General features: G+C 42.9%; 1 protein-coding gene across 8 annotated transcripts in view; it reads left to right on the top strand.

Moving 5' to 3' along the window:
• LOC135217298 (general transcription factor 3C polypeptide 5-like) overlaps nt 1-26,426 on the top strand; it is a 120,104-nt gene that overhangs the window by 80,805 nt on the left and 12,873 nt on the right. For all 8 annotated transcript variants that reach the window (XM_064253062.1, XM_064253063.1, XM_064253056.1 and 5 more), the window contains exon 4: nt 16,056-16,166. In XM_064253062.1, the coding sequence (XP_064109132.1) occupies nt 16,056-16,166 (111 nt within the window). The remainder of the gene's footprint in view (nt 1-16,055; nt 16,167-26,426) is intronic.

Genomic DNA, 26,426 nt, shown 5'->3' on the forward strand with positions numbered 1-26,426 from the left:
CTCTGGCGCCGAAACTTTGGCTGCACGGTCTCCCGAGGGAGAGCGTACACTCGGGATCTCCCGCGAACGAGAGACCGAGCCGGAACCTGGCGTAGCGGCATTGCCGCTAGCACCAGGCGAGGAAGTACCAGTGCTAACCAATACTCCTCTGGTCCCCGTCTATCTCTTCCTTACGGAAGGGGAGACGGGCCCCGCTCCCGAAGGAGTAGGAGGACCAGCAGAAGAACCCCCCGTCACGCCGGAGTGAGACGGGCCCTTCGAAGGTCCCGAAGGAGCCTTCTTAGGGGGGGAGGAGGCAGCCTTCTTCTTCTTCGGCTTGGAAGCCTTAGAAGTCGAAGGGGGAGAGGCGGCAGCAGACGACGAAGAAGACGATGAAGACGACGACGACACCTTCCTCTTCTTCGTCAGCTCTCTCAGGACGGACGTCAGGTCTTCCATCCACGGAGGAGCCGGGCCAATTGCCGAAGCAACACGCCCCGACTGAACCTGTCCGGAAAGACCTGAGTCCGGGGCAGCACTTCCATGACGCGACACGACGTGTGCAGGGACAGGCACGGCAGAAGCGGCAGGAACATTAACAGCAGGACCAGCAACAGCAGGACCAGGACCAGCAACAGTAGGACCAGCAACAGCAGGAGCGTCACGCACAGCACGCCTCACAGGAGCGGCGCGAGCGGCTGGGCCCAGAACAACATCATCGGCAGGTACGGCAGGCCCAGCCATCGCCTCGTAGTCATCGGCAGCCAGCGGGAACCTGGGTACTGGCGGCCGGTCCAGGGGCGAGCTGCTGGAACAGCGGAAGTCTGGGGCAGGCAACAAGAAAACACAGGCGGCGGCGGCATACCCTCCTTCGGTACGGCGGCGACCGGCCCTAGCAGCGGCAGACGGCGTCACCGACACAGCATGGGGAGTGTAGACCAGCGGGGGGAAGCAGCATAAGCGGCCATGGAGGTTGTAGTGTAGACTGTGCCAAGGTCACCGCCCCAGACCTCGCTAGACGCTGCAGCAGATCGTGGATGCTAGGCACGCCCTGCAGCCGCAGTGGTCCATACCTGTCCAAGGTCGTCTCCCACGGATGTAGCACCTGCGGTAGCACAGACAGATTAGTAAGAGGGGTTCCCTCACGCACGGGGGGGAGACATGCCCCACCCCACCCCGAACGCAAGGAAGACCCCAAATACAAAATACAAACGAGGAAGCTGAGCGGGGGTCAGGAAAGAAGACGAAGAATCGGATACCAAGGGAGTCGCGGGAGAGCTTCCGACGACTTCCTGGCAGACCTTCGCTTCCTCTACCCCCGCACAGCAGTGAAAGTAATATGAAAAATGAAACAGAATACTGCACTTGCAATTCACTTCATAGAACTTAAAGGGGGAAAGATCAATTCCCGGGTAAGAGCGGAAACTTGATCCATAATAATATGATGCTATCATAGAAAATATATGAAAATGAAACAGAATACTGCACTTGCGATTTCACTTTCACAGAAAATAAATCATAAGGATCAATTCCCGGGTAAGAGCGGAAATTGATCCAAAATTAAATTTGATGCAATTAATAAATTAAATGAAAAGAATACTGCATTGCGAATCCACTTTCATGCATTGTATCCATAAAAATAAGAGGCTCGTGCCGAGCGCAATCACGCTCTCGGCAACGAACGCACAGGGCAAAATATAATGAAAGAGTAACTACATCTTTTCAATTACACACTTTTGCCCAAAATACATGACTCGGCGCGAGTGCGCCTGCCCTCGGCACCGAGACATAATTCAAGGGTATCAATTTCATGAAAAGAGCGGAAATCGCCGCATCTACGGCGATAGCTCCATGTTGGCTCATAATTAAGTAATGAAAATGAAAACAGTGTACTTACAGTTTCATTTTCAAGTCAAACAAACGATTAGTAGAAAACACAATATAAACAAAGCATATGACGATGAAGCGGGCAGAGAGCGATGACGAACACGTCCTTCACACCCGCGGCCGAATGCAAAAGTGATTCTTCACCTCTCCCGCGCACGATCGGACAAGCAGTTAACTACCGTTCTCCCCTTGTTCGAAGCTTACGACCGTCCCAGCTGCCGCTAGTTACCTTCCTATTGTTAAAGGACCGAGGGTTTGTATTACGTATCGGAACAATTAAACGTTTAGGCCAACTACTGGGATCCTTGAGGATCATTTAGCACTTCTTACAACTACTCAAGAAATTAGTTTTTGTACATGAAACTTACCCAGCAGATATATACTTAGCTATAGACTCGGTCGTCCCGACAGAATTTCAAAACTCGCGGCACACGCGACAGGTAGGTCAGGTGATCCCCCATTCCCGCCGCTGGGGGGTAGGGGCGGGGTCTGGAACTATCCTTTCTAAGAGCCATAATTTCTCTGTCGGTTGAACGGACAACACCTATTGTTCGTTCCTCCATCTTGGATTTCTACTCGTTTGCCGAGAATTTGGATTGGTTTTTTGGTGACGTATTCTGTTTTTTCTCTGGCTTGGCATACGCTTATTGTGGACTGTTTTTCGACTTTGGTTTTGACTACTCTTTCACGATGTCTGACGCTAAGGCTTCACCTATGTTTAGAGTTTGCAGTAGGGAAGGTTGCAAGGTTAGGCTGCCTAAATCGGCAGTAGATCCTCATAGTATTTGCGCTAAATGCAGAGAGAATGAATGTTCTTTTAATAACACCTGTGTTGAATGCGAGAACCTTACGGAGCTTGAATGGAAGGAGTTATCGTCATATGTTAGGAAGCTTGAGAGAGATAGAGTAAGAAAGGCTTCAGCTAGGTCATCTAGTAGATCTTGCTCTTTAGAACAAGAAGTTAACTCTCCTACTAACGTTTTTCCCTTAGCCTCAGCTGCTTCTCCCTGTTCTGAATCCAAAGATTCTTCTTCAGAGAGGGAAAATGTAAAAGCTTCTATCAAGAAACTTCAAGCTCAGCTACGAGCTCTAAACCAAGGTAAGAGTGGTGATAGTGACTCGTGCAGTGTCCCCAGTGCAGTGGAGGGGGCGTCTGACCGGTTCCTCATTGCTCCTAGGCCTAGACCGCTTCCAAACTCCCAGGACCAGGGGAGGAGGAATGTCGAAAGCCGCAGGGAGGATGCAGAACATCCCCAACGGTCAGGCGTCCCTTCGGCAGATCCTGTTGTAAAGTCCCAGGCTGCCTCGGATTGCCGCAGAAAAGGTCGTCCTAAGGGAGTGTTTTTCGGCCTCAGACTCTTCCTCTCCTAAACGAGGATGGAGTTCGGCCTCTCTTTCGCGCCCTTTGAAGAGAGCCTGGAAGGCGCCTAAAGGAGACGCGGCTGATTCCAGCCCAGAGCGTTTTCCCGAGGATTGACCTTCGGGACCTAAGAAGACGAAACAAGAGGAGCCTTCTCTTCAGGATCCTACGAAGAAGTTTTTGATTAATCTGCAAGAGCAGTTAGCTTCTTTAGTAGGCTCCTTTGCTAAGGACTCGACAAGGAGGAAAGATGTTTTGCTCCCTGTTAAGAGTTCCGCTAAGCGCCCCTCTTCGTATAGGAGAGAACCCTCACAATCTCCAGGGCGTTTATCGCCTTCGTCGAGAGACTCGTCCGATAGGAGTTGTTCTCCTGAGAGAAGAGTTCTTTCGCCCTATAGGCTGTCTTCTCCGAAGCGCCCTTTGAGACGCCGCGAATCGAGCAGAAGTCTCGATCGGTTTAGGTTCAAGGAACCGGAAAACCGATTTAAGTATCAGGATCCTTTGGGTCTGCAGGACCAGGAGCCAGACAGGCGCAAAGAGGCAGCAAGACGCAAGAAAGGGCGTCAAGAGCCTCTCAGACCTCAGGATTCAGGACGTCAGGATTCTGCTAGAAGGCAGGAATCAGGACGCCATGAGTCAGGGCGCCAGGAGCCAGGACGCCATGAGTCAGGGCGCCAGGAGTCAGGGCGCCAGGAGTCAGGGCGCCAGGAGTTAGGACGCCAGGAGGCAGGACGCCAGGAGTACGTTAGGCGTCAAGAGTTAGGGCGCCAAGAGCCTGTTAAGCGTCATGAATCAGGACGCGGGGATCTTTTCAAGCGCCCTGAATCAGGGCGCCAGGAGCCTAGCAAGCGCCGCGAACCTGGCGAACCGCAAGAACCTAGACAACAAGAGTCTAGTAGGCGCAAGAGTGTTTCGGACAGGCAGGAGCCTCACTCTTCGTATAGAAGTGCTAATGTTCAGCGCTCCCCTTCTCGGGAAAGGAGTTCTTCTCCCGGGAAGAGCCAGATCACTCCCAAACGGTCTCCTTCGGTGGATCAGTTGGACAGTTATCGGAAGACGACGAGCCAGTAGATGTAGCAGTTTCTGACTACAAGAGACTTTCACTTTTGCTGCTAAAGGAGTTCGGAGACTCCCTTCATCCTGCTGACCCTCCTTCACCAGGATCTTTGATGTCTAGCACAAAAGCTCTCAAGTCGTCTTCCTTCGTCAAGATGCGCCCTGCTCTTTGTATGAAAAAGGCCTTAAAGACCTTTTCAGAGTGGTTGACTTCCAGAAGGGAAGCGGGCAAGACAGTTTTTTCCTGCCCTCCTTCCAAGTTAACAGGCAAACCAGGAACGGTGGTACGAGACAAAGAACCTATGGGGTTAGGGGCCTTCCCTTTCTTCCGCAGATGCGGATTTTGCTTCCTTAGTGGAACTTCAGGAGGAAGTCTTTGCTGTCTGCTAAGGCAACATGGGGCATGTGTGAGCTAGACCACCTTCTAAAGGCCTCTTTAAAACCCTAGAAGTCTTCAATTTTATGGACTGGGCTCTTTGGGAGCGTTAGCTAAGAGAGCTCAGGACACTGACTTTGTTTCCATGGAGGAACTTTCAAGCGTCCTGGCTTGCTTGGACAGAGCGGTCATGGACGGTTCCGTAGAAGTTGCCTCTCTTTTTGGAACGGGAGTCTTAAAGAAGAGATCGGTCTTTAGCTCTTTTCTAGCAAGAGCCGTATCACCTTTGCAAAGAACATCTCTTCTTTTTGCACCGTTATCCCCGCATCTGTTTCCACAGGAGACTGTTAGAGAGGTTTCTAAATCTCTTACGGAGAAGGCAACTCAGGATCTCCTCACGCACTCAGCCAAGAAGTTTAGGCCGGCAGTGCCTATAGAGAAAAAAGAGAGACCCTCTTTTGTACAGCCCTTCGAGGTGCCTCCTCTCTAGAGCCCCTCTTAGAGGTCGCAGACCAGATAGAAGGAGTAGACCATCTAGAAGGTCCTTCGGGAAGTCTAGATGAGCAGGGAGTCCTCAGACGAAAGTAGGCGCCAGACTACTCCACTTTGCAAAAGTCTGGGCTCGCAGAAATGGGAGCGGACTCTTGGTCCCTCTCTATCCTGAAAAAGGATACTTGATCCCCTTTCAGGGAAAATCCTCCCTTGACGACAACTCCAAGGGAGTTGACTGCAAGATACTCGGATCCGGTCCGAAAGCCTTGCTATTTTGCAAGCAGTGGAACAGATGATTTCCAAGGAAGCGGTAGAACTGGTTCAAGATCTCCAGTCTCCAGGATTTTACAATCGGCTATTCCTGGTACCGAAAGCATCGGGGGGATGGAGACCGGTTCTAGACGTCAGTGCCCTGAATTTCTTTGTCTTGAAGAAGAAATTTTCAATGGAGACGTCTTCCTCTGTTCTATCTGCTCTTCGTCCAGGGGACTGGATGGTGTCCCTGGACCTTCAGGATGCGTATTTCCATGTGCCAATTCATCCGGCAGCAAGGAAATATCTGAGATTCATGTTCCAAGGGAAAGTGTTCCAGTTCCGAGCGATGTGCTTCGGACTTTCGACTGCCCCTCAAGTCTTCACGGACATCATGAAGAATGTAGCTTATTGGCTACATCTGGAAGGGACAGGATCTCGTTATATCTGGACGATTGGCTAATAAGAGCCCAATCGGAGAAAAAATGTCTGGAGGACCTATTAGTTACTCTAAATTTGACAAAGTCCCTAGGACTTTTAGTCAATCGCGAGAAATCCATGCTGACTCCCCAGCAGAGTATTGTCTATCTGGGGATTCAGATGGATTTTCGGGATTTTCTAGTGTATCCTTCGCAGGAAAGGAGAGAACGCTGCTTAGAAAAGGTGGCAGTCTTCTTAAGGAAAGAACATTGTTCCGCGAGGGAATGGATGAGCTTACTGGGGACCCTCTCCTCGATGGAACAGTTCGTTTCCTTAGGAAGACTACACCTACAACCCCTTCAATTTTATCTGAAGGAGAAGTGGGATTGGAAGTCCAACAATCTAGGAGATACATTTCCAATCTGAAAGGGATCAAGGAGAATATCCGTTGGTGGGTTAGATCCACAGAAACTAAGCAAGGGAATCTCCCTTCGCTTACAGAACTCTCGCCTAGCGTTATTTTGCAGAACGCCTACAGATTCAGGGTGGGGAGCGACCCTAGGTTCGGAAGAAGTGTCAGGCACTTGGGAAGGAGAACAAGTGTCCTGGCACATAAACAAGAAAGAACTAACAGCCATTCATCTAGCTTTAGTTCATTTCGAGGAACAGGTCTCAGGTCTGGGGATTCAGATTCACTCGGACAACATAACAGCCCTCGCTTATATAAAGAAACAAGGGGGGACGCATTCCTTTTCCCTGTACGAATCAGCAAAGGATCTGCTGATTTGGGCTCAGGAAAGGAAGATCTCTCTTCTCACAAGGTTTGTGCAGGGAGAGAAAAATGTCCGGGCAGATCTGTTGAGCAGAAAAGAACAAGTCCTACCCACGGAATGGACTCTCAATCCTCAGATTTGCCAACAACTTTGGCATCTGTGGGGAAGGCCCAATATAGACCTGTTCGCGACCAACAAGAATCACAGATTAGAGACCTATTGCTCCCCGATCTCGGATCCACAAGCAGTAGCAGTAGACAGCTTTCTGCTAGATTGGATGGGCTTGGACGCATACGCCTTCCCTCCTTTCAAGATAGTAGGGGAAGTATTGAGGAAGTTCGCTTGCTCGGAAGGAACAAGAATGACCCTCATCGCTCCCTTCTGGCCAGCTCTCGATTGGTTCACAGAGGTGCTGGAGTGGTTAGTAGATTTTCCAAGATCGCTTCCACTAAGGAACGATCTTCTCAAACAACCCCACTTCGACAGGTTTCACAAAAACCTCCCCGCTCTAAGTCTGACTGCCTTCAGACTGTCGAAGGACTTGTCAGAGCAAGGGGCTTTTCACGAGAAGTGGCGAAGGCTATTGCAAGAGCCAGAAGAGTCTCCACCTCTAAAGTATATCAGTCGAAGTGGGAGTTGTTTAGAAGATGGTGTAAGGGAAAGAAAATATCCTCTTCCAGTACCTCTGTAACTGAAATCGCAGATTTTCTCCTATATTTGAGAAAAGACTGTAACCTGGCAGTTTCAACAGTGAAGGGTTACAGAAGTATGCTGGCCTCAGTTTTTCGACATAGAGGAATAGATCTGACGAATAATAAAGATCTACATGACCTTATAAGGTCTTTCGAAACCACGAAAGACCATGTAATCATGAAGCCTAGCTGGAACTTGGATGTGGTCCTCAAGTTCCTAATGTCGGAAAAATTTGTACCGTCTCACGCAGCTTTGTTTAGAGACTTAACGAGAAAGTCATTATTCCTCTTTGCGTTAGCAACAGCCAAGAGAATTAGCGAGTTGCAAGCTTTGGAAGGTAAAGTGGGTTTTAAGAAGGATTCAGCGATTTGCTCCTTTAAACCATTTTTTCTAGCAAAAAATGAAAACCCCTCAAAGCCTTGGCCAAGAAGCTTTGAGATAAGAGGACTATCTTCATTAACAGGGAGAGAACTAGAAGACTTTGTGTCCAGTCAGGGCACTCAAGTTCTACCTGGAGAAGAAGAAGTTGCTGGAGAGGTACAGAAGAAAGTCTTTGGTGCTCTGTAAGAGATCCGAAAAGATCGATTTCTAAGAACGCCCTTACATACTTCATAAAAGATGTAATAAGGGAAGCTCACCTTAAGTGCGATGAAGAGCATCTCAAGGTTTCTCTAGAGTGAGAGCTCATGAAGTGAGAGCCATAGCTACGTCTATGGCATTTCACAAAACATGGTCTCTTCAGGCTCTTATAGAGTCCGACGTTTTTGGGAGATGAATAATTCTGTGTTCGCCTCGAATTACCTAAGAGACGTTAAAATTTCATACGAAAAGTGCTTTGCTCTGGGAGCGTATGTTTCGGCGAATTCAGTGCTGGGAGAAGGGGCTGAGGCTAATCCTTCCTAATTTAGTTTAGTGTTTAAATTACTTTTTATTGGTGGTTGTTTTTTATTGGTTAATTGTCAGAGGGAATAGGGAACCCTCTTGCAATTCATAGATTATAACAATACTAACATGGTCAGGTGATCGGGATTGGCTTCAGTGCTCTTTGTGATTTTTTAATAACCTTAACTCTGTCATGTAAGAGGGCGAGTCTCCATTGATATGACAAAAGGTCAAGGCTCTACTATGTAAGTGGGTCAGCCCCCATTGGTACGATCCAGTATAGGCTCTGTCGCGTAAGCGGGCTAGCCCCCATTGACACGATCCAAAGAGTTATTCAACCATAGGTTCATTCCTCGTTGAAACTCTTGAGGCAGGCAGACTCATCGACAGTAGTCATGAAGTCTTCAGCCCAATCAGGTAGGGAACTATGATTATTTTTATCCAAGAACATAGGTTGTTTTTTCCCTGTTTTTTAAGGTATTTAGTTTAAGTATTATTTTGTTTTTAGCTGTCTCTTGCCCGCCACCAAGGGTGCCAGTCAGCTAAGTATATATCTGCTGGGTAAGTTTCATGTACAAAAATGATATTGTTAAGATACAATAAAGTTTTGTACATACTTACCTGGCAGATATAATAAGATTAATGGCCCCACCCCATCCTCCCCTCAGGAGACAGGTGGAAGAGAAATTATGGCTTAGAAAACGGGAATAGTTCCAGACCCCGCCACCCAGCGGCGGGAATGGTGGATCACCTGACCTACCTGTCGCGTGTGCCGCGAGTTTTGAAATTCTGTCGGGACGACCGAGTCTATAGCTAAGTATATATCTGCCAGGTAAGTATGTACAAAACTTTATTGTATCTTAACAATATCATTTTTATAGCCAGAAGTTAAATTTTCTAATCCAACAATGCCCATGGTAGCCTTCAGTGTTATCCTGATTTATAACAACGCGAAAGTGGGTGAAGCCTCATGAAGTCATCATTCTGACGGTAATTATTGGTGAAGGTTTAAAGCCAATATACGGTACCGGCTTTTTTTTTCAGTAAATAGGTAGACAGCCAATAAATAAAGATTGTTTGACATTGGATATAGCAGTTATCAAATCAAGCTTGTCTACTATGTTTTTGAAAATTACCAACTATTCCGTACATCTTGTCAATTTGATTGTGACCTATAAAGTAGACTGTAATTTCTTAAGAAACCTATTTTGGGAGTTAGACTAATAATCGAAGTGTTTTTGTATTTATTAACATATTTTGTTGGTTTGTTTATTATGATAATTATCAGTGGAGAGGTTCCAGAGTTCATAAAGGTGTACTGCTTTGCTTGTATTTAAATTTGTATGTCATTGTTGCCAGAGGTTTAGCCTTCGTTACGTATAGCCAATCATCCATCGAGAAAGAGGAAAGAAATGCTGTCATAAGTTACGTAACGAGTGCGTTCGAAACCTTTTCTCTGAGTAAGTTGGCCCGTCTTCAAAAAAAGTCACTTTTACATTATAAGTACCAAATTTATTCAACCTACATAATGCAGAATACAGTCAAAATTTATGTGTAGATATAATATGTATTCTGAATAAGCGTTATATTTATGAAATGCATAGATAAAAAGTTATGGGGAAAAAACCGTGTTACAGAGGCCCTGAATCTCATAGTAGCTGTCTTTGCCAATGGTTAAGCTTGAAGACAAAGTTAATTTTTGTTTTGTCGCTTTAGAAAACCTGGAAGAGGCAAAGTTAACCTTTTGTGTTGTGATTTTTTAGAAACTGTTAAGATACACAAGGTCCTCTGTGATGTATTGGATAGGCTAGTGCATGAGAACTAGCTCTATATCTTCTACCTTTATTGAAGGTAAAGATTCATAATGTGAGCAGCAGTTGCAACTTCATTTAGTGTTAGTCAATTTGTCGCTCAAGAGTAGGATTGATGTGACACAGTAGAAGAAACAATTCGCTTTTTTACCCGATCACTACCTGCAGTTTACAGAATTGTGTTTGAAAACAGTAAAGTCCTTAATCCGCTACTAGTAGTGGGTAGTCTTTTTCTGAACCGAAAAAAGAGCAATTCTTTAAGCTCTTTTGTTTAAATCCCGGGTTTTAAGGTACAAATTTTGTATAGGAGCATATCTTTATATCGTAAAGGTATTTATTTTAAGTGACTGTCATTTGATAGGGCTTTTGGACCCAGGCACAGGGGTCCCTCATACCACTTGCGTTTCATGCTGGCTGAATCAAAGCGGTTTTCTCTGCAAGGTTGCTCTTTGCTGCATATGTATGAGAGCCTTGCTCCCTGAATGGAATCTTAACTTCTGGTGGTAGTAAAATCCACCAAGGATTCCAGATCAGGTGAGACTATTTTGGGTTTCGTACAAGAAACCTTTAGCTCGAATGGCTAAGCAGAATTTTGTCTAGCTGCACTACCCACCATCCTCTTCTTAATGTGGGAATCAGCCAAATTTAACAGTAGGTAAGATTCATCTCAAATAATATAAATTTTCAAGACCATCTTTCTGCTGGCCCTGGCATCAGCGAAGAGAGTAGGAGAACTTCATGGTCTTTCCTTCGATGTCAAATACTCGAGGGGCTGGGGATCAGTTACGCTTGATTTCATCCCGGATTTCGTAGCGAAGACTCAGAACCTTTCGGTCCCTGATGCCAGGTTCGAGTCCTTCACAATCCCCTCCATAGAGGAATTTACTGGTAATGATACCAAAGAGATGCTTCTTTGTCCTGTTAGAGTGCTACGGCGCTATCTGAAGAAAACTCAACACTTCAGGCCTGAGTGTCGACGCCTCTTCGGTAGCACCAGGGTGACCAAGAAAGAAGTGTCCAAGAACACTGTTTCTGGCTTTGTGAGGTGATCAGGAAATTTACATCGTCCAAGAGCCCACAAAGTCAGAGGTATTGGTCCAACCCTTGCATTCTGCAAGAACTTGTCAGTTGCTGAAGGCAGGGGTGTGGTCCAACCAGACCACCTTCACCTCCTTCTACCTTCGGGATATTGCCCATAGGTCCTTGGACACTTTTTCCTTGGGACCTGTGGTGGCTGCTCAACAAGTTGTGTAACTTACCCAGCTCCTTTAACAGGACAAGGTTGCATCTCGCCCTCGTGATATCACATGAATGGAGAATGAATGAGAGTGTGACTGGCTCCTCTTCCTTCTCTTTTCTTCCCTCTCCCTGCGGGCAGAGGGTAGCGGTTGTCACATGCTGGACAGGACGACGATGCAGGTAAGCTACGTAACTGAGTTCCATTCTATCTCTTTAATTAGGGATAGAAGCGCTTATCTGTCCCTTCCCTAACAAGGGGGAAAGCAGGCAACAGTAAGAAACAAACCCAATGCTTTATATATTTGGCTTTTTACTTATGACATAAGTTCTTGCTTGCTATTCATAAGAGGTACGCATGCCCCCCCTTATGAATTGGTCCAGAGGTCTGGCCGCTGATCAGTTGGACAGAGGCTAGGTTCCCCCCCTTTGCTCTTACGACCAGGAAGGGAACCCAGGTTGGGCGAACACCAGTCTGTTCACAAGACTCAGATTCTTTCCACCAATAAGTGAGTCTTCCTTATATAAAGTCTTCCTTATATAAAGGACCGATGGTTCGTATAACGTGTCAGAACAAATCACAATTTTTGAAGTAAATTGTATTTTTCTAACTACAAACCTGAGGTCCTTTACATATAGGCCCACCTCATGCCACCCCTCACTCTGTTCTTGGGCCTAAAGCAAAGTGGAATGTTTACATCCAGTCAGGCGGGACTCCCGACTATCAGACAAGCAGTTACTGCCGAACTACCTTGTCATTAAATCTTACAACCAGTCCAGCTGGCGCTGATAGTAATTCTTTATGTAAAGGACCTCAGGTTTGTATAGTTAGGAAAAATACTATGTACTTCAAAAATTGTGATTTTACATACATTCATTCCTGCCATATATCCTGCCAGTGTGAGCATCAGTAGCTATCATGTTTTTTAGCAAAGCAGAATGGCAATTTTAACTACATCAGGTTAATAAAATGTCTTTTTATTACCCTTGAATTCAGTACAAGTGGATTTCCTTTTCTTGTCTTTATGGCAAAACACTGGTCTCTGGTAAATGCGTCATTGCCTCATTTGTTGTCTTTCCTTTGTATGAACTTCATTGGAGAAGTGGAATTAGATTCCATATTCAGTCAGGGGATTCCTGATGTATTTGAAACAAGCAAAAAGTCCAGTTAGACAGCAATCATAACTTTGCTCTTGGTAAAATTCTGGTAAAGTAGTGATACTTTCATCCATATTTGTTGTCATGTGTGTTGCTCAAATTGACAATGCACCATGTTGGTAATGCCAGCTGTCTTTTGCTGCATTCTGTTTCTGAGATATACTGTATGTCTGTACTAATAAACATTTTTATATTTTTTGTGGTATTGAGAAGATGCATTGCATACTGGTACCACTGCTTTGTCTCAATTTATTGCTTAGCTTCTTGATGATAGTCTGAGGATCTTCGCCGTAAATTAGTGTCAGAATGATATGGTTAGTATCCTTGGTTTGCATGCAGTCATATGAAAGCTCTGGGCAATGCAAATGTTGGAAGAAATATATTCCAAAACTCTCGAACTATTGTATTAGGATTATGGAGATCATATTAACCCTTAAACGCCAAGCCGGTATTTCTGAGTGTTTCCCGTATGCTGGCAGCGTTCAGGAGTGAGTGCCAAAGTGGGAAAAAAAAAAAAGTTTTATTAAAAAAATCTCAGCACGCTTAGTTTTCAAGATTAAGAGTTCATTTTTTACTCCTTTTTTTTTTTCATTGCCTGAAGTTTAGTATGCGACCATCAGAAATGAAAAAAAATATCATTATCATATATAAATATTGGAATATATGACAATGCAGAAAAAAATTTCATATATAATTGTATACAAATCGCGCTGTGAGCAAAACGGTTAAAGCTAATGAGTTAATTATTTTCTCGTTGTATCATACACTAAATTGCGATGATTTTGGTATATAACAAATTGTAAAACGATCAAAGCAACTCGGAGAAAATATTATCACAATATGATGCATGAATTCGTAATGCTCAAATGTAAAAAAAAAGTTGTTTTAAAAAATTCACCATAAATCGAAATATTGTGCTAGAGACTTCCCGTTTGTTGCAAATTGAAGGTAATTGATTGAATATTACTAAACTGTAAGTGTTGTAGCTTACAATTGCAGTTTTTGACCATTTTGGTTGAGTTAAACTTGACCGAAGGTCAAATTTTTTCTATTTATCGTGATTTATATGAAAATATTTCAGAACTGATAAAAGCTATAACCATGAGTTATTTTTTGTTGTATTCTACATGAAATTGTACACATTTTCATACATAAAACTTTATGTAATGGCTAATATAAAACGGTGCAAACATTACGACAATTGGACAAAAGAATTTCTGATTTTTTCGGCAGTTACTGCGTGGACGTAAGGAAAAAGTTTTTTTTCAAAAATTCACCATAAATCGAAATATTGTGCTAGAGACTTCTAATTTGTTGCAAAATGAAGGTAAATGATTGAATATTACTAGAATGTAAGAGTTTTAGCTTACAATTCCGTTTTTCGACCATTTTGGTTGAGTCAAAGTTGACCATAGGTTGAAATTTTGGCACTTATCATGATTTATATGAAAATATTTCAAAACTGTTAAAAGCTACAACCATGGGTTGTTTTTGTTGTATTCTACATGAAATTGCACACATTTTCATATAAAAAACTTTATGTAATGACTAACATAAAATGATGCAAACATTACGACAATCGGACAAAAGAATTTCTGATTTTTTCGGCAGTTACTGTGCGGATGTAAGGAAATAGTTTTTTCAAAATTTCACCATAAATCAAAATATTGTGCTAGAGACTTCCAATTTGTTGCAAAATGAAGGTAAATGATTGAATATTACTAGAATACAAGAGTTTTAGCTTACAATTGCGTTTTTCGACCATTTCAGTTGAGTCAACGTTGACCGAAGGTTGAAATTTTGGCACTTATCATGATTTATATAAAAATATTTCATAACTGATAAAAGCTACAACCATGGGTTGTTTTTTGTTGTATTCTACATGAAATTGCACACATTTTCTTATGTAAAACGTTATGTAATGGCTAATATAAAACTGTGCAAACATTACGACAATCCGATGAAAAAATGTCTGATTTTTTCGGAAGAGTTACCGCACGGACGTAAGGAAAAAGTTTTTTTCAAAAATTCACCATAAATCGAAATATTGTTCTAGGGACTTACAATTTGTTGCAAAATAAAGTTAAATGATCAAATATTACTAGAATGTAAGAGTGTCAGCTTACAATTGCGTTTTTTACCATTTCGGTTGAGTCAACGTTGACCGAAGGTTGAAATTTTGGCACATTGTGATTTATATGAAAATATTTCAAAACTGATAAAAGCTACAACCATGGGTTATTTTTTGTTGTATTCGACATGAAATTGCGCATATTTTCATATATAAAAATTTATGTAACAGCTAATATAAAATGGTGCAAACATTACGACAATCGGATGAAAGAATTTCTGATTTTTTCGGCAGAGGTACAGCGCGGACATCAGGAAAAAGTTTTCTCAAAAATTCACCATAAATTGATATATTGTGCTAGATTTGTTGCAAAATGAAGGTAAATGATTGAATATTACTAGAATATAAGATTTTTAGCTTACAATTGCGTTTTTCGACCATTTCGGTCTAGTCAAAGTTGACCGAAGGTTGAAATTTTGGCAATTCTCATTATTTATATGAAAATATTTCAAAACTGATAAAAGCTACAACCACGGGTTTTTTTTTTGTTGTATTCTACATGAAATTGCACACATTTTCATATATAAAACCATATGTAACGGCTAACATAAAATGGTGCAAAAATTACGTCAAAGTGACAAAATAATTTCTGAGATGTGTCACTGATGCTTTTTAGTGCAAGAAGAAAGAAATTCGCCCATGCGCGCCTGGGTAATGCTTGTAAACAAAACAACAGCTTGATCCGTGAACTCCCAGCATCCCTCAAGGTGCCCGATTCAAAATTTTTCGCCAAGTAGGCCTATAATTATTTTTCTGCGAATTTTTAAAAAACTTTTTTGCGTCAATGTACCATACGTCAATTAAGCACCCAACAGACAATTTTCGTTGATGTTTAATATGTCCAATAGGCGTTTAAGGGTTAAGATGGTCATTGATCTATGGGCATTCAAGGCATACTAGAACATAACCTGCACCAAAAAAGTGCATAGTGATCTGTTTGGTGCGTTTTGGTGGACCAGACTGGTTTTTCAGGGGCTTGTGAGAGTGACGTAGAATGTGATTTGGAACATTGTTTTTCAGTCAATAGTAAATTGCATTTCAAACTTCAGTGCTTAATCTGAGATGATGTCTTTAGTTATCCAGCTTTCGAGACAGGAGAAAAATGAAGATATGAGCAATATTATTGCAACATCACTTTTAGTGTTGAGTTGTAATTATGTACTATTGACAGTGATATCTAGTTTTGTGGAATTGGCAGCTAGAGAGCTGATTGTCTCTCCTTTCTACTAGACAATAGTTTCACACAAGGAATAGTAATAGGCTTGTCATTCATGTATTTAGGTGTTAGGTATTTATAAAAATTTCTGTTCCATTGGTTCAACGTATTACTTTTTAACTTTCAAGTGGTAATTCTAAATGTGATCTGTTCTCACAAGCTAGTCATAATGCCTCAGTGAGAAAAACTACTTAGTCTGTATCTATGAAACAAAAATTGCATAAAATTTTATGGTTTTCATTAATTTTATTTACAATAAGCTTTAAGGTTTTTTTCAGGTGTAGTAATACATACTATACTATATTTAAAATTTTATATTACGTATTCTTTCAGAGAGTCCTCTAGAAGGGAATTATAATGAAACTCCATCACAGGCTAGCGATTCATCATCAACAATCAGATCAGAATTAGTAGGGATCATCCACACCACTTATAAATTTAATAGTAAGTGCTGTAAGAAATGAAAAAATTTGCTTTTTCCCTTTCGGAAATTTTTTTGAGTTTAAATGAGAAAGGAAAAAGAACTGCAAAATGTCTTAAAAAAATTTTTTTTATGATACTTTTCTTTATTACATTTTCACTTCTAGAACTCTTGCTTTACATCATGATCTCTTCTTCAGCAAATGTTCAGTAGCCCTCTTTATCTGACCTAGTTTTTGGGAGTCTATGTAAGTCATAAAACCAAGAGGTATGAAGTTGCTTCACAGGGTGATGATTGAACTTGTGGATCATCTCAGTGGCTAATTTGTATGAAGAAGCAGGTATGCTTAGTGGAAAGTAAACGTAGCCTTGCAAAAGGTAGATAAATTTTCAGTCTCCCAGTTCAGTTCCTCTGAACAGTTTGCAAATGTTTTTCTAGCAGGGATTCCTGAATTTCTCATATTTAGAGATACTAGAGGTAAGAGTCATATGTCCCTACAAAGGGTTTGGCTGATAGTCAGCAGATGAATTAAGCTCAAGATTGCTAATAATAGTGGTAAAATCTTGGGAGTGAAGGATCTTCCAACCTTCTTGAATCTCCTTTCTGAACTCATTGGGTTGCATTTGGGTTGCATATGCTTTACATATTATCTGGTCAGTTATCCTATCAATGAAAGTATTAGGCTTTTCTTCTTGTTCTTGTTCATAAAAGACTTCTTGGGATGATCATCTGTCTTTTGTAGATTTTTTAAAACCTTATGAGTGTGGGGGTGTGCCTGCCCCTTTCTGCAATGAAAACATTGACAAAATATTGTCATTGCCATATCTCAGACTACATGAATTGCACTATATTGATAACATAACAAAAAGAATGTTTTTTCTTTACCAACCATTGTTATGGAGACCTTTCAGTGGTCCAAACTTCTGAAGCTAGCCTGCTTTAAATCAATTCCACTTGAGCACCATAGTTGTAATGTGTGATGTTCTTTTAAAACTTTTGAAGTAAAGTTTTTACAGTGCTCTTTGTCTAATATAGGAAGATGTGCTGTAAGTATTATATAAACTCCTCACTTACACGACGTAATGTAATACCTTTTTACAGTTTGTGCTACGAAGGGGTTATGTTAGTTGCCTTAGTAGACCTTGGAGAGACGTTTATTGGTGAAACAAACTTTCTTTTTCCCTCTGAGGATCTTTAGGTACCGTATATGCCGGCATTTAAGGCGACCTTTAACCTTAAAATATCTCCCCCCAAAATGGGGGGGTCGTCTTACATGCCAAGTATAAAAAGCAAACCTTAAATCCTGCCGAGATTTTCAATGATAGGCTACCCCTGAAGTGTCAATAGTTAACTATCATCACAACTGTCAACACTGTAAACAAAACATATATAATGATGGTACCATACACAACTGTTGATACTAACAAAACAACTGTAATTACCGTGGATAATTACCGTAATTAAATGTTAGGGTGAGCGAGTTCTCACTTTGGTACAGGTGTACGATCTATCTCCGTAATTCGAAAAACCAAAAAGCTCTATAAACCTAAATCTTATATGTAGGAAATAATCATTGGCAAAAGTTAAATGTATTCCAAAATATAAACACCGTCATCTTATGCCATTTGCATTTGTTATTGTTTACATTTTCAAAATCTCAGCTGATTGAGCACTATCGATATCTTTTTTGCCATTAGCTGCTAGAAGATGTAATTTGGAGATACTTTTTCTCGTAGATTAACAAAGTTGGGCTTAAAACTTGCACAATACTTGATTGTATAAGCGTTAAGTGTGATATCGCCAGTTCCAGACGTCGCATCAACTACACCCTGCAGCTTTAATTTACTGGGATTCTGTCTTTAGATGGCCATTGTGTGAGACATGAGTAAAAATGTATTTCAATTTTTACTCTTGGAAGCTAACATTGAGAATCGGCATGGCAGGGTTTAACAAAGAGATAGCTTCAACGCAACTCTTAGTAAATGCTCGAAAGTTATGGCAAATGACATCAGCAATCAGCTGTTTCTCAATTCTGTTGTTTGTGTCAGTACAGGTTTACAATATCTTCATCCATAATTCTAATATCTGAAATTTCCTGGTGGAGGATGGAGCATTATATGAGTTGTGTATGAGAATAATAATAATTTTAATAAAACTGTTGTTTTACTGTATCTAATCATGTTGCAAGTATTATTCTCATATTATTGTATTATTATTATTATTATTATGAACAGAGCAATATGACAAATTTGTAACTAATTTGTATTTTTCATAACTAACAAACCTGAGGTCTCAACATTAGGTTTGTTCATGAAACTTACCTGTCAGATATATATATATAGCTGTATTTTCTGAAGTCCGACAGAATTTCAAAAACTTCCGGCACACGCAGTGGTCGGCCAGGTGGTTAGTACCCATTCCCGCCGCTGGGAGGCGGGTATCAGGAACCATTCCCATTTTCTATTCATAATTTTTCTGTCGCCGGTGCTGGAAACACCTGTTTTCAGTACCTCCGTCTTAGGATTTTGGAAACTTCATTGCCGCTAAGTATCCTAATTGTCGTTTAATTTATTTACTTGGATTTGTGGCTAGGCATACGCTATCTTAAATTGGTTTGAATTTGATTCATTTTTGCATAAGATATCTGAATCTAGTTAGGCTAGTTTCAGAGGGTGTTGTCTGCAAAGATAGGGTGTGGCTACCGAAAGCTTCGGTAGATCCTCACTTGGTATGCACGAGGGGTATGGGTCTTGCTTCTTTGTTGAGATTTGTCATGTAAGGAGTGTGAGACTTTGTCTAATTCCGTAAGGAAGACGTATGATTCGTATGTACGCAATTAATCAGCAAACAAAAGTCAGGGTAGTGAACTTGCTAACCTTCCTGTAGACTTTATTTTGCCTAACCCTGTAGTATGGCATACGGGTTATGATTATGTCTGCGAGAGGTGATTGCTCTCCTTCATTGTTGTGAAGAGTGCTACTTCTGTTATTGTTACTCCTAACCCTGTAATGTTGCCTTCGGGCCCTAAAACAGTGTCTGTAGAGGTTATTGCCCTTTCTCTAATACTCTTTCGATTAGTAACTTAGAATTGAAAGTGCTTGCTTTAGAGAGCAATAGTGAAGTGGCTAAGTGCAGTGACAGTGCCCCTTGTGTAGTGGAGGGTGGCGTCAGATCGTCCTTATTTTCGCCCTCTAGGCCGGGACCTCTGCTTGACTCCCAGGACCCGGGGAGAGAGCATGTCGAAAGCCGAAGGAGGGTTACGAGGAACCCCCACCGATCTGGCGTGCCTTCGGCAGTTTCTGATGAAAATCCCCAGACTGCCAAAGTGCGTGCACGTGCACGAATCCTGAAGGATTGCTTCTCGTCCTCCTTTTGGAAGGACTCGCGCCCTCTAAATAGAAGCTTTATAGAAGAGGACGCTTCACGTCCTCTCTCTCTCTCTCTCTCGTCATGCGTTGCAGTGAGAAGTAAGAAGGCAAACGTCGCCTGAACAAATGTACGTCTTTTGAGCGCGGACGTCCTAGCTTTGTTGCTGTGAGAATAAGAAGGCGTTCCCTCGCCCCTCGTATTCTCACACGATCAAACCTTCACCTGAGACTGCTTCGTGCAGTCGGTTTTCTCTCCGAGATGTCTCTCGCTCTTCCCTGAAGGCAGTTTCTCTCGCTTGCATTGACGCCTGTCAGGAGCGTGACGCTTTTCTGCACGCTTCTTTTGACGCTCGGCTTGAACGTCGGGACGCTCGGATGGACGCCAGGCGTGCGCGGGTGCACGCTAAGCGCACGCGGATGCACGCTAAGCACACGCGGATGCACGCCAAGCGCGCGCCAATTGGACGCCGAGCGCGAGCCAGTGGACGCCGAGCACGCGCCAGTGGATGCCGAGCGTGCGCCAGGCACCAGCGTTGCCAGGTGTGTCGCCTGCTGAACGTTTCTTTTAACTCTTCAAGCTGATTTGGGCCTGCGAAGAATGTGAAGTAAGCAGTGCTTCGGAGGAAGCTTAAAGTGAAAAGACAACTTCGTTTTTGAAACCCAGCAAGACCACGGTTTCGTGAATTCTAGAGGTCTCTGTCAGTTTAATATTGCTTTTCGTAAAGTCCAGGATTGGATGGAGTTATGGAAAGCTCAAGGAAAGATCTCTTTTGCTCTACCGCAGTCAAGACTTTGCGGTAAGGCAGCTACGGGTTATGTAAAAGCTGCACGTCAGGACTCTCGGCAACTTTCAGTAGGATTCTTGCAAAGGCACTCATCAAAAGAATGCTCTTCAGGAAAGCGCAAGACAGAACTTCCTTTGCCATACTGCCAATAAATTTTAAGCTTTAGCAGGCATTAGTTGTGATACGGGAGAGGAAGCTGGTTGGAGAGTTTCTTCCTCTTCCCAGGATAATTTTGCCAAGCTTTTTTAAGCCCAGCCTCAGGAAATGGGTTTTTTTCAGATGATTAGATTTTTAGTTAGTTTCTAGTCGGGACTACGCTGCCGAATTGAACATCGTCGTTCTACCTGCCGTAAGCCCAGTCTCTTAACAGGATTCTTGCCCCTTCCTCGTTTGAGACGGGAATCGGAAAAATAAAATGCTCGACTTCCTGGATTACGTTTTGTCAATTCAGTGACTTTCCCCCATTGTACTATCGTTTTGTCAAGTAAGTGGGTATCCCCTCATTGACAAAATATCTCTTTGTCCCGTAAATGGTTAGTTCTCATTGACAACATCTCATTAACTTTATATTGCTAAGCGGATAAGCTCTATTGACAAGATTCGGAAGAGCTCTCATTCATCATTCGCAGACTCGTACAAGAAATAGACTTGTAGACTACGTCAATGAATGCTTATGTCCAATAACATAAGAAGCTTGAGCTGTCCGCTTCGATTCTCTAAGTTTTGTTCATGAAACTTGCCTGTCAGATATGTATGTAGCTGTGTTTCCGAATTCAGCTATATATATGTCAGCCAGGTAAGTATGAACAAACTTTATTGTAACATAATATCATATTTTGCCTTGCGTTATTTTACTACTGGTTGGTTCAAGTCATATACGCTTGCTGTAGTTACCTCTTCGGATGGCAACCGAGAGGTCTATTGTCTATTAGTTTAAGGACATTTAATCGTTACTTCCTGCAGCCTTCCAGGAGTTTCCGATTTATCTTTTACCGTTGTATGGTAGTGTTATGACGACACAAACGCATCTATATATTTAGCGTTTTCTGTTTCGCTTAAATATACCAGCTTAAGAGTCTCTTTCTGCTCAAAAATAACGGACCTATTTCTTTGTAGAATAGGGTAGCTGGCAACCCAGGCATAAAGTTAAGAGACGATGATCGTAAGCTGCTGCTGTCACTGTCCAACCGAGCCAGTAGCAGCTCGTTCGCTGTCATGCGCGGTAGGTTACGTCTCTCTCTCCTGCGGGATTGACTGACTAACTGTATCTCTGCCCTACAATCACAGACTTTAGCCTAAGATTGAGGGGATTTCTTACATGAATGAATAAACATTGCATTCGTTTTGCCTTACTGTGTTCAACAGAGATATCTCTTACTCCTTTCGGTGCTCGTTACCGCACGGTATGGACTACGGACTACGAGTCTACCGCAACATTGCACTATTATATGCTCTCCTGCTTAGGCAAAGCGCAGCCTTATTAGGGAAGTAAACATACTGTGTGAGGGAATGGATGAGCTTGCTGGGGACCATTTCCTTCCTAAAGAAGTTTTTTTCCCTGAATAGACTGCAATTCAGACCTCTACAGTTTTTTCCTACCGGGAAACTGAAATTTTATTCAAGATCTAGGAATGATTCTGAACATCTCTCAGTGCGTCAAGTATCACCTGAGGTGATAGAAAGAAGGTGCCGGACATCTGGAGAGGGTTTCAGATGTCCTGGATCATAATCTGAAAGAAGTGGAAGCAATTCAGTCGTCCCTCCAGTCCTCGAAACGAGTTTTTGGAACCAGTGGTCCATATCAAGTCTGATCTTCCACAGCTCTCTCATATCTTAGGAAGTACTATCTTCTCTCGTTCCCTGTTCGGGTTTACAAGAGAGCCTATTATAACAACAGGCGTAGAATGTAACGATCCTCTAGAGGTTCGTTACAGAATTGCAAAAGTCCGTACGAATCGTCTCGATCGACGGCAGCAACTACTGACTTCCGAGTGGAATCTTTCTTTAGAAGTATGTTGAGAGTTGTGGAGACTTTAGGGACGTCCTTTCATTCATTCATTGAGGACGAAGAGGCTTCTTCTCTGCTCCCTTATTCTCGATCCGGGAGCGGTACCATTAAACGCCATCCTATGATATTGAACGGGGCTGGATGGGATGTTTAGTCTGTTTTCCCCTTTTTCCAAAACGCTTAGGAAAATGTAATAATAAGATGATTTATGACGTCACAGGGAGCGACAATAACGCTGATCGCCCCATGTTGGCCTTCAAGATCCTAGATTCACAGAGGTCACGTCCTTCCTAGTTCACTTTCCAAGGACCTTTTCCGAGAGAGTCGGTCTACTCTAACACGAAAGGTACCTATAACCTCTCCGCTCTGAGTCTGACTACATTCAGACTATCGAGATGTTGACAGCATAAGTTTACCATCTTCCCTTTCCGTTTGAAGAATGGGATAAGCTGGCAGTCACAACTATTAAAGAATACGCAAATGTTTGTTTTGACGGCCTTTTGGGCTCAGAGATTTGCTTCTGTCAAACAACAAAGCCCTTCACGATCTTAGAGCTCTGTGGAATCTCGAAACTCGCTCACCATCTACTTTTTTTGTCTCACCTGTTTTTCTCGGAGTCAGACACTCGTGCGAGATCAGGCGACATATAGTAGCCCTGAGTTTCTTGTTGATGAAGTCGGTTGCGTTTATACACCCCCGATGATCGTTTAACATGAGACCAGGTTGGACTGTCAGGCATTCGTCCTTCGGGACTGAATCGCCTTTTTGCTCCTCGCTCCTTTCTCCTGACACCAGAAGCTCGAGTCAGGAGTTGCTCAGGAGTTGATTCGCTAACGACGTTGGGTTGCGTTGATACACCCCCCAAGGTTTGCTTAGCTTGAATCGCCCAGGCAGTCCAGACAACATAAAAAATCCTTCAGCGAAGAATAGTGCCTTATGGTCTTCAGGGTACAAGCCTTGCTGTCCTTGATTCGTCTGACTGGTCAACTGGTCGGTCACCTGACTTTAGTACAGACGGACTGACTGTGCATGTCCAGATCGAAGCTTTCAATATGGAACTTAGACGTGGTCTGAAGTTCTTGATGTCAAAGCATTCGAACCTCTCCTACCTGTTGACTTCTTGCACGTGATCAGGAAGGCCTTTTTCTAACCACCCTAGATACGACAAAGAGGGTTAGTGAGGTTTTCAGCCATCGTCAGAAGTTTTGGCGTTAGAGAACACAAGGCGGTGTGTTCTCTAAGCCTTCCGTTGTGCCTAAGAATGAAAACCCGTCTTGTTCTCGGGCCAGGGGCTTGAAATCAAGGATGGCACAAGTTATTGGGCAGGAGCCAGAGAGAGTCCTGTGCCCTGTCGGGTCTCTCAAGTTTTATCTACATAAAACTCAAGAAAGTCGAAGTCCTTCAGGCAATCTGCAGTGTTCCAAAAAAGACCAGACTTGCCCATATCGAAGAACACCCTGGCTTTATTGTTAAGGAGTTCTTTCAAAAAAGCTCCTTCATTGTGTTTGCACAAAGATTTGAAATCTTTTGATTTGAATGCTCACGAGGTGAGGGCGCGGCCATCGGAAGCATTCAACAGAGCATGGCACTCAGCAACATCCTGAGTACCATGTTTTAGCGAAGCAACTCTGTGTTCACTTCACACTCCCTGCGAGATGTGAAGATGGCATATGAGATCTGCTGCTCGCTAGGGCCATACGTGTCTGCAGACACAATCTTGGGGGCAAGAAGTACCACTCATCCTATCCTGTAGAAAATGGTTAGGAAGAGATCTTAATTTAGTTGTTGAGTCGCCGACAACGGCGACTTCTTAACTCTTAAGCCTTAGTTAACACACCTTAACTTTGGCTAGGTTGGTCAGGTGGTGATATATATATTTATATATATATTTATTTTACTTCTTAGCCCTCATGGTATGGTCAATATGGTCTAGTCACGTCGTGGTCTCGCCCCTGTTGACCGAATCTTTTGACTTCACCAAGCTATATAGTCTCTACCTCGCTGGCAACTCTAGTAGCACAAGCAGACTTACGTGGCAATAACCACGAAGCCAGCTATGCTAACAGGTGGAACCAAGATGTAAATCATCTGCATGCATTTGTTTCCCAAAATCCTTCTATTCTGTCCCTTCCCACCTCCAAAGGTGGGATTCAGCTATATATATATCTGACAGGTAAGTTTCATGAACAAAATGATATTGTTATGATACAATAAAGTTTGTTCATACTTACCTGGCAGATATATATAATCAAGTACCCACCCACCTCCCCTCAGGGGATAGTGTAAATAAAAATTATGAATAGAAAATGGGAATGGTTCCTGATACCCGCCTCCCAGCGGCGGGAATGGGTACTAACCACCTGGCCGACCGCTGCGTGTGCCGGAAGTTTTTGAAATTCTGTCGGACTTCAGAAAATACAGCTATATATATATCTGCCAGGTAAGTATGAACAAACTTTATTGTATCATAACAATATATTTTCTAGCGCCAAGCTGGAAACCGGTAGAATTAAAAATAAACTTGTGAGATCTAGGGGCTATTGGCATCTATACCTGGTCACGGGGCATGTATTACCCAGTATGCCCTCGGCGTCCTGTGACCTACCAGTTTAGACTGCTAGAGGGGTGGTTTGAGGTGGACCTTTACCTGTTAAGACCTCAGGTTTGTTAGTTATGAAAAATGCAAATTAGTTACAAATTTGTCATTTGTTCATATACGAAACAAACTTCGGTCTTAACATTAGGATAGATTTACTTATTGGAGGGAGGTAAGTCTCTATAACTGACTGGGAGTTTGCCACCTATATCCATTTCCGAATATCAGGAGTATTTCAAGAGAATGGACTATAAACCCTTGAACCAAAGATATAAGAGAATCTATTGGTTTCCCTCACTGGGTGCTGGTACCATGCTATGGTTTATAAACTATGGGAAAATAGAGGACCTTCCATTCTCATAAACCACTCTTGTCCCTTGTATCTGGATCTACCCTCACCCCTCTCTTCCCTATTACTGAGAGGGGTGTGTTGCTACTGAAAAGTATACTATACTCTAACATAACTTTACAGCATGGCTGACCACCTCACCTGCATCTAGTCCGTTCCAGCTTATGATGGTACTCTTCTTCATACTGCCCGTAGGTAAAGGAGTAGAAAGAAAGTAGTATAGAAAAAAGACCAGTCATCCCATTCATTCTACTTTCATACCTTCATCTTAGACTAAACACAAACTGACCTGCCAGGGGTACTGGATGAGCTATACCACTTGCTGGGCTGTCACCACTGGACCCAAGGAAAAGGTATCCAAGGATCTATGGGCAACGTCTTAAATAAAAGGAAGTGAAAGTTGTTTGGCATTTCCAAACACCAGCTTTCAGAATTCTCTCCACAGACATATTCTTCTTGAATGCCAAAGAAGCACTCAAGCCTCTGATGTCACGAGCCCTAGCCCTCTCCTGGCTATCTGACCCCCTGTCTTCTGTCATGTAGGCATTCTTGATCTTTTCTCTCAGACAAAACGATATTGTATTCCTGGACACTTCCTTTTGGTTCCATCCTGTACTTAACGAACAACTTCCGGCATCCTAGCCTGAGTGCCTTGTCCTTCTTGAGTACTCTCTTATTACCCTGACGGGACACAGAAGCATCTCTTCTTTGTCATTCTTTACAAAATCTGCCAGAAAAGGTATGGAAAAGGAGACGAATCTACCGTCCACTATTGATGGGTTTTGAGTTTTGGCCACGAATTCTGGATCAAACTCGAACACCATTGACTTCCAACCTCTCGAGTGCTTTACGATATATGACAGGCCACGTAGTTCCCCCACCCTTTTGGTTGAAGCTAGGGCCAATAAGAAGACTGTCTTCAGGGTCAGGCTCCTATCTGTGGACTGCCTTAGTGGTTCATAGGGGAGTTTTGTCAGACTACTCAGTACCATGGTCAAATCCCAATCTGGGGCTTTTAGTTCCTTTGGCGAACATGACTGCTCAAAGCTCTTCATCAACATGGCCAACTCCCATGAAGATGATATGTCCACACCTTCCATGTGTAAGACCGAGGCTAGAGCAGCCCTGTACCCCTTTACCGCAGATACAGACATATGCCTTTCTGTTCTGAGATATA

Source organism: Macrobrachium nipponense, chromosome 7, assembly GCF_015104395.2.
Source record: "Macrobrachium nipponense isolate FS-2020 chromosome 7, ASM1510439v2, whole genome shotgun sequence".
Lineage (NCBI taxonomy): Eukaryota > Metazoa > Arthropoda > Malacostraca > Decapoda > Palaemonidae > Macrobrachium > Macrobrachium nipponense.